Source organism: Pongo pygmaeus, chromosome 22, assembly GCF_028885625.2.
Source record: "Pongo pygmaeus isolate AG05252 chromosome 22, NHGRI_mPonPyg2-v2.0_pri, whole genome shotgun sequence".
Taxonomy (NCBI): Eukaryota; Metazoa; Chordata; class Mammalia; order Primates; family Hominidae; genus Pongo; species Pongo pygmaeus.
Genome location: NC_072395.2, coordinates 45,374,675 through 45,383,159, shown reverse-complemented (window position 1 = coordinate 45,383,159; position 8,485 = coordinate 45,374,675). Strand labels below are relative to the sequence as shown.

Here is an 8,485-nt window from a genome sequence, read left to right as displayed (position 1 = left end):
TGGCATAGATTTCTCTCCAGGCCAGGCGCAGTGGCTCATGCCTGTAATCTCAGCACTTTGGGAGGCTGAGGCGGGAGGATCACCAGAGGTCAGGAGTTCGAGACCAGCCTGGCTAACATGGTGAAACCCCGTCTCTACTAAAAATACAAAAATTAGCCAGGCGTGGTGGTGCACACCTGTAATCCCAGCTACTCAGGACGCTGAGGCAGGGAGAATAATTTGAACCCGGGAGATGGAGGTTGCAGTGAGCTGAAATAACGCCACTGCACTCCAGCCTGGGCAACAGAGAAAGACTCTCTCAAATAAATAAATAAATACATAGATAGATTTCTCTCCAATGACAGATTTAACCCTTCTCCCATTTGCCCTGAGAATACTCACGAGTGGCACTTGAGGCCGTAGCATTTACTCCGAGATAACTTTTCAAGGAAATCTCTCTTTTATTATTATTTTTGCATTGCTCTTGCACATTGACTTTGGAAACAAAAGACATTATTCTGTTTATAGTGTTCTGTTTTTAGTAAGGTGTCTCCTTTTATAAAGTGTAGTAATCCTCGATTGCTGAAAATGTCACATCCTAGAAAATGTAGCATTCCCATGCCTGATGTTAACTTCATTCTCCAACAGTTGTTGGCGGAAGATTCATTTGATGAATTCAGTTTTTCTGAAATAGATGATTCTGTTGTTAGTTCTGTTTAGAAATAACTCCAGAACACTTTTTTCTTTTCTGTTTTTTTTTTTTTTTTTTTTTTTTTTGAGATGGAGTCTCACTCTGTCTCCCAGGCTGGAGTGCAGTGGCACGATCTCGGCTCACTGCAATCTCCACCTGCCGGGTTCATGCCACCCTCCTGCCTCAGCCTCCCGAGTAGCTGGGACTACAGGCACCCGCCACCACACCCGGCTAATTTTTTTGTATTTTTAGTAGAGACGGGGTTTCACCATGTTAGCCAGGGTGGTCTCGATCTCCTGACCTCATGATCCACCGACCTCAGCCTCCCAAAGTGCTGGGATTACAGGCGTGAGCCACCACGCCTGGCCCCAAGAACACTTTTTATATTTTATGTTCACACTGAAAATCAGTCAGATTTGCTTCAGCCTCAAAGTGTGTTTATGTAAAATTAAATGAGCGCTGACAGTGAGTCGCATTTTTTTTTTTCTAAATGGGGAAAGGGTTAAAACACATCATCCTCAACCCCTTCAATTTCTCCCCATGGGAGAAATTCTGGTACGTGGAAATCCTGAGGAATTTCAATCTCCACCCAAACCACCCCCAGCCCATCTGTATGACACCTCTCTTGGCCAATCCCTGCTCTCCCACCTGCAGGGGGCCTGCGTAAGGGAAGCTTGCTTTAAAATTGGCAGGTGCAGAGGGTAGAAGAGGGGGTGCCATTCTGACCCATCTTGACTTTTCCCATCCTTCCACTGAGTGGACACACAGGATTTCCCACCAGCTCTGTCTGTAGTTGCTGCTTTGTGCTGGTGAAATGCCGCACACGAACGTTCACAGCAGCACTATTCACAGTGGCCAAAGGAAACAGCCAAATGTCCACCAGCTGATGGCTGGGTAAACAAACTGTGGGCTAGCCATACAATGGAATATTATTCAGCCCTGAAAAGGAATGAACACATGCTACACTTGCTACAACATAGATAGACCTTGAGGACGTTATGTTAAGTGAAATGAAGCAGTCACAAGAGACTACATATGTATGATCCCATCTACATGAACTATCCAGAACAGGCTAATCCATAGTGACAGAAAGCGAATCGGTGTTTTCCAGGGGCTGGAGGGAGGGAGGAATGGGGAGTGACTGCTTAACGGGCAGAGAGTTTTCTTTTGGGGTGATGAAATGTTTTGGAACTAGATAGAGGTGGTGTTTGCACAACATTGCGGATGGACTAAATGCCATTGAGAGAGTTAATTTTACATTACGTGGATTTCAGCTCACTAAAAATGAATGCCAGAGCGGCAGCTGAGCCTCCTCACTCCACACCCACCACATCCTGCAGATAGGCCCTTCGCCCTGATGGTCTGCAGGACTGAGAGAGACATCCCTTCTCCATACCTGTCACTGTAGGAGTTCCTGCGGGAACAGCTATGTTTCCTGAGCACTCAGGATGAGTCAGTCCCAGCATTTCCCAGCTGTGTGACGTGGTCTGGATGATACTTACCCTGGCGGCCTTCAGCTTCCTCATCTACATATGTTTACAGGGTTAGTGATGACGAAGTAAGATAATAAGATAACGCAGAGAGAGCTCTTTGGTAGTAGGCATATGAAAAGTGCAATCACTTTTATATTCTAAGCCCCTGGGATTACTAGGACAAAAAAGAAAAAAAAACATGTTTTCTTATTTGATGCCACAGCTATAAGCCTCCTGTCTACCAGGGAGAGCCGTCTGCAGGAACCAATCATAAGTTCTCCCACTGGGGTCTGTTTTCTGAAATCTTTCTTCTGCTCCTCCACCCAGCCCTCCCCAAGTGGGGTAGGACCCCGTTTTTGGAGAGATTTGGGAGCCAGCTCTACTTGATCCTGGCCGACAGCACTGTTAGGTACCCTGGTTGATGGCTTTCACCACCAGGGGCTCTGCCGTTTTAAACTCTAAACCAGGAGTCAGCAAACTTTTTTCTATAGAGGGCAAGAAACTAAGTATTTTAGGCTTTGCAAACCATACTTTATTTACAAAAACAGGTTACAGGCCAGATCCATCCTGCTGTCTGTTTTTGTACAGCCTTTGAGTTAAGAATTTTTGTTTACATTTTTATTTATTTACTTTATTTTAATTTTTTTTTAATTAAATAGGGGTAGGGTCTTACTATGTTGCCCAGGCTAGTCTCGAACTCTTGGCCTCAGGCTTTTACATTTTTAAATGGTTGGTTTGAAAAAAAAAAGAACGTGGAACATATGAAAATAAAATGAAATTAAAATTCAGTGTCCAAAAAGAACGTTTTATTGGAATACAGCCAAGTTCATGCATTATGTAATATCTGTGGCTGCTTTTGAGCTGCAATGGAGAGTTGAGTAATTGTGGCAGAGAGGATTTGACACACAACGCCTAAAATATTTATCATCTGGCTTTTTTTTTTTTTTTTTTTTTGAGGCGGAGTCTCGCTCTGTCGCCCAGGCTGGAGTGCAGTGGTGCGATCTCCGCTCACTGCAAGCTCCGCCCTCCGGGGTTCACGCCATTCTCCTGCCTCAGCCTCCCTAGTAGCTGGGACTACAGGCGCCCGCCACCTCGCCCGGCTAATTTTTTGTATTTTTAGTGGAGACGGGGTTTCACCGTGTTAGCCAGGATGGTCTCCATCTCCTGACCTCATGATCCGCCAGCCTTGGCCTCCCAAAGTGCTGAGATTACAGGCGTGAGCCACTGCGCCCGGCCCATCTTGCTTTTTTTTTAACAGAGTTTCTCACTCTGTCGCCCAGGCTGGAGTGCAGTGGCACCATCTCGGCTCACTGCAACCTCTGCCTTCCAGGTTCAAGTGATTTCTCCTGCCTCAGCCTCCCAAGTAGCTGGGATTACAGGCACGCGCTACCACACCCAGCTAATTTTTTATTTTTTTGGTAGACATGGGGTTTCACCATGTTGGCTAGGCTGGTCTCGAACTCCTGACGTCAAGTGATCCACCTGCCTTGGCCTCCCAAAGTGCTGGGATTACAGGCATGAGCCACTGTGCCCAGGCTATCATCTTGCCTTTTAAGAAAAAGTTTGCTAACCGTTGGTCTAAACAAGTCAGTGGTTAAAATCACTCATGAGCTCATGTTTGCTGAGTATCTGTGTAACTATTTTATGTGTATATATAGGAATCTTCTGTTTAGTCATCTTTAAAATGGGGGTAATAGTACCAGCTCTTGACATTGTGAGGATTGAATGACTCAGAACATGAAAAGCAGCTAGAATAGCGTCTGGCATTATAAGCGCTCAACAAATGTAAATTCGAATTATTCTCATTAATGTATAGACACAAATTCAAAGAGATACAGAAAATAAAGACTCTTCCCTCCTTATTTATTTTGGAATGTGCTAGAAAGCTTGAAACATCCCTTTAATAGCTTCCTGGCCTCACGAGTGTTGAATGACATGACGAATTCTCCTTCATAGAAGGTACAGGTGAACCAGAACTGGAGGGGCATTTGGGATCCTTCCTTCTTCAGAAAGTGCAATTGCATCAAGATGCATGTGGTTTTCAGTAGAACTGGCCCATGTTTCTCGGGAGTGAGGTGTCCAAACCACTGTTCATCCATATTTCCTGAATGATTTGCTCCCTGCGCTCAATCCTTTCTGCGAGCTCTGCAGCTTCTATGGAACTGTAGACAGGATATGAAGTCCTACAGAACCCCGACAGTTCCCCTGGGAAATCAGACTCAGAGGAGTCCTCCTCCTCTTCTTCATCCTCGCTGTCCTCCTCGACCTTGTCACTTCCTGGCACCAGCTGCTCCCTCCCCAGCTGCAACTCGTGGAAGTCCTTGGCACAGGACTCTCTGATGACCAGGGCGCACAATGTGAGGGCCAGGCCGATGCAGACACTGGACACGAACAGCAGGGCAGCTCTCTCCGGGTGGGCTGCAGGAGGAAGAGAACATGTCAGGAGCTGGGAGGAGCTGGCCAAGACTCCACCAATGCCAAGTCCCACAGAAACAGATGTCTGCCCAAGCAGGGGGCTAATGAAGAATGCCAGTCCAGCATCTTTGAGACTGTCTACACCAAAATAATCATATATCCCCACTGACATTTTTTTTTCAAAAAAGCTTTTGCGCCTATGGAGTCAATATATGTATGTGTAGGAGAAAAACACACGGCAGAGGGGCTCAGGAGCCAGATTCCTCTGAGTTCAAACTCAGGTCTGCCACTCACTAGCTGTGTGACTTTGGGCAAGTTTCATAACCTTTCTGTGCCTTAGTTTCGTCATCTGTAAAATGGGGCATATAGTATCTTCTATCACGGAGTCATTACAGTGAAATGAGTTAATTCCTGTAAAGCTCTTAGAATAGTCCCTGACACATAGTAAATGCTCAATAAAGTGTTGCTATTATTAGTAGTAGAAGTAGCTCATGAAGAATTAATTTATGTATGAAGTATATATGTGAACCTAAGTAATAATACAATAGATGTTAGCAAAACTTAATTCTGTCCTTTTTCAGTTTAAAAAGTAAATATAAATATACAGTCATCCCTTGGTACCCGTGGGGGACTGGTTCCAGGACCCCTCCCCCACACTCCCAGGCTACCAAAATTCATGGACGCTTGAGTCCCTTACATGAAATGGCCAGAATTTGCATAAAACCTAAGCACATTCTCCCCTATTCTTTAAATCACTTCTAGATTACTTGTAATAGCTAATGCAATGGAAATGCTAGGTAAGTAGTTGTTACCATGTATTGTTTTGGGAATAATGACAGGAAAAAAAGTCTGTACATGTTTGGTATAGATGCAAGTATCCATTTTAAAAAGATATTTTCAATTTGAGGTTGGTTGAACCCATAGATGTGGAACCCATGGATACAGAAGGCCAACTGTAATATAAAATACAAAAATATGCTGGGTGTCATGGCTCATGCCGGTAATCCCAACACTTTGGGAGGCCAAGGTGGGTGGATTGCTTGAGTTCTGGGGTTCAAGACCAGCTTGGGCAACATGGTGAAACCCCGTGTCTATTAAAAAAAATACCAAAATATATCTGGGCATGGTGGTGCGTGCTTGTAGTCCTAGCTACTAGGGAAGCTGAGGTGGGAGGATCACTTGAGCCTGGGAGGTCAAGATCACATCACCGTACTCCAGCCCAGGTAATAGTGTGAGACCCTGCCTCAAAAAAAAAAAAAAAAAATTAAAATAAATAATATACATATGTATATTATTTATAAATATTAATAATATAGTAAGTATTGGCCGGGCACGGTGGCTCACGCCTGTAATCCCAGCACTTTGGGAGGCCGAGGCAGGCAGATAATGAGGTCAGGAGATCGAGACCATCCTGGCTAACATGGTGAAACCCCGTCTCTACCAAAAATAAAAAAAAACTAGCCAGGTGTGGTGGCGGGCGCCTGTAGTCCCAGCTACTCGGGAGGCCGAAGCAGGAGAATGGTGTGAACCCGGGAGGTGGAGCTTGCAGTGAGCCGAGATTGTGCCGCTGCACTCCAGCCTGAGCGATAGAGCGAGACTCCATCTCAAAAAAAAAAAAATAATAAAATAAAATAATATAGTAAGTGTTATAATACTTACTATATTATTGTAAGTATTATACAGATGGAAGCCTGTATACTGTATACTGTAAGTATACCGTAAGCTTCTATCAAAGCTTCATCTCTCCTGACTTCACTTTCATCTTCCTCCCCTTTGAATTTCCCTCCTTTCCTCTCCATCCTGCAGCCCTCCTCTCCCCCGAAATCTTTGAGCCACTGTCCTCTCCAAACCCTCTCCTTCTGTGGTGCTGTTAGGGCTTTCAAGGTGGGCCACAACTCAACTTCTCTGTCTTGGAAAACATAAACTTTGAGCCCCACTGGCAGTGATGCTGCCGACCTCAAGGAGTGCTGAGTGTGAGGAAGCTGAATCCCATCCATTTATAGTCTTTTCCAGCCACCCATGGTCAGGCCAGGGACAGATCTGGACAGAAACAATTCCATCCAGCTCAAGCCTCTGAGGTACAATGGTCATCCGTGGCCCCCTCCCCTCCTCTCCCAGTGGTGGTGTCGTGGGAGGGGCCGGGTACCCAGGGCAGACAGAGTAGGGTCACAGCAGAGCAATCAATTCCAGCCATCAATTCCACCAGCAACTTGAGCTGTAAGTGAAGGAAATCGAATGGGGAGGTTTCAGGTTCCAAGAAGGGAGTAGGGTGCCACAGCAGGTAACTATGGACTTGCTACTGTACCTCTTTTTTCATATTTTGAGGATTCCAGGTGGACTGAATTAAATTACCCATAATCCTTAGGACATGAGACAGTCTCTTCATTGGTCAATACATAGCCCTACTTTATGTCTATTTAACGAATTAGTTTTTAATACTGTAATTAGCACCAGTGCTATGAATGAGCACCCGTATAGGAGCGAGGCCTTGACCACACCTGTATCTAACCTGTGCTTCCCCATCCACCGGCCTCCCCCTCAAGGTGACTACCACCTGAATTCCAAGCTCCTTACTCCCGTTTCCTTTTTTATATAGTTTTATCTTCCATCTCTATGTATTCCTAAAATTTTATTTAAAGGGTATAATATTATAGGTAGTGTTGGAGACTTGGTGTTTTTTTTTTAACTTAATATCATATCGCTGTAAAATATTTCATTGTCTTGACTGTAATGTAGTTTATTCACCCACTCTCCTGCTGGTGGGTTGGGAACTGTTTATTCGCCTGCTCTCTTGCTGTTGCCAGGTTTCTGCTTTTGTGGATGATCGTGAGCATTCTTGTAAATGTCCCTGGTCAACACCTGCAAGCGTTTCTCTTGGGTACTACCCTAGGAGGTAATTGATGGGCTTAGGGCATGTGAGTTTCAATTTTCAGAACTACAGCAAACACGGTGTTCAAAGTGGCTGCAATGTGTGGGAAATCCTGTCAGTCCTCATCTTCTCCAGCACTTGGCTCACATAGACTTTTACATTTTTTTCCAATCACATGGGTATAGAATTGTACCTTACGATGGTCTTGATTTGTGTTCCCCTGATCTGTACCTATCTTCACATGCTTATGTATTTCCTCTTCTCCAAATGCTGGCTCATGTCATGTACCCATTTTTTTTCTGAGTTGCCTGTGCTTTTCCTGTTACATATAAAGGATGTGTATATTTTCTTTTTTCTTTCTTTTCTTTTCTTTTTTTTTGTTTTTTGAGAAGGAGTTTTGCTCTGTCACCCAGGCTGGAGTGTAAGTGGCAAGATCTTGGCTCACTGCAACCTCTGCCCCCAACCCCAGGTTCAAGTGATTCTCCTGCCTCAGCCTCCCAAGTAGCTGGGATTACAGGTGCATGCCACCACACCAGCTAATTTTTGTATTTTTAGTAGAGACGGGGTTTGCCATGTTGGCCAGACTGGTCTCGAACTCCTGACCTCAGGTGATCTGCCCGCCTCAGCTTCCCAAAGTGCTGGGATTACAGGCGTGAGCCACTGTGCCTAGCCCAAGGATGTGTATATTTTCTATAGACTCTTGATGATAATCCTTTGACAGCAAATATGTTGTGTATACATAATATACATATTATATATATATATATTTAGAGAGACAGAGAGAGAGTCTCCCTTTGTCACCCAGGCTGGAGTGCAGTGGCACAATCATAGCCTGCTGCAGCCTTGAATTCCTGGGCTCAAACAATCCTCTCAACTCAGCCTCCTTAGAAGCTCGGACTACAGGCATGTGCTACCATGCCCAGCTAACTTTTTATTATATTTTTTTGTAAAGATGAGGTCTGACTTTGTTGCCCGGGCTGGTCTTAAACTCCTGGCTGAAAGTGATCCTCCTGCCTTGGCCTCCCCAAGTGCTGGGATTACAGGTGTGAACCATGGCAT

At 44.9% G+C, this 8,485-nt stretch overlaps 1 protein-coding gene across 8 annotated transcripts in view; it reads right to left on the bottom strand.

Moving 5' to 3' along the window:
* Positions 1-3,984: 3,984 nt before the first annotated feature.
* Positions 3,985-8,485, bottom strand: part of EVA1C (eva-1 homolog C) — a 103,558-nt gene continuing 99,057 nt past the window's right edge. For all 8 annotated transcript variants that reach the window (XM_054468504.2, XM_054468500.2, XM_054468501.2 and 5 more), the window contains one exon: positions 3,985-4,560. In XM_054468504.2, coding sequence (XP_054324479.2) covers positions 4,184-4,560 — 377 coding nt within the window. In that variant the 3' untranslated portion in view covers positions 3,985-4,183. The remainder of the gene's footprint in view (positions 4,561-8,485) is intronic.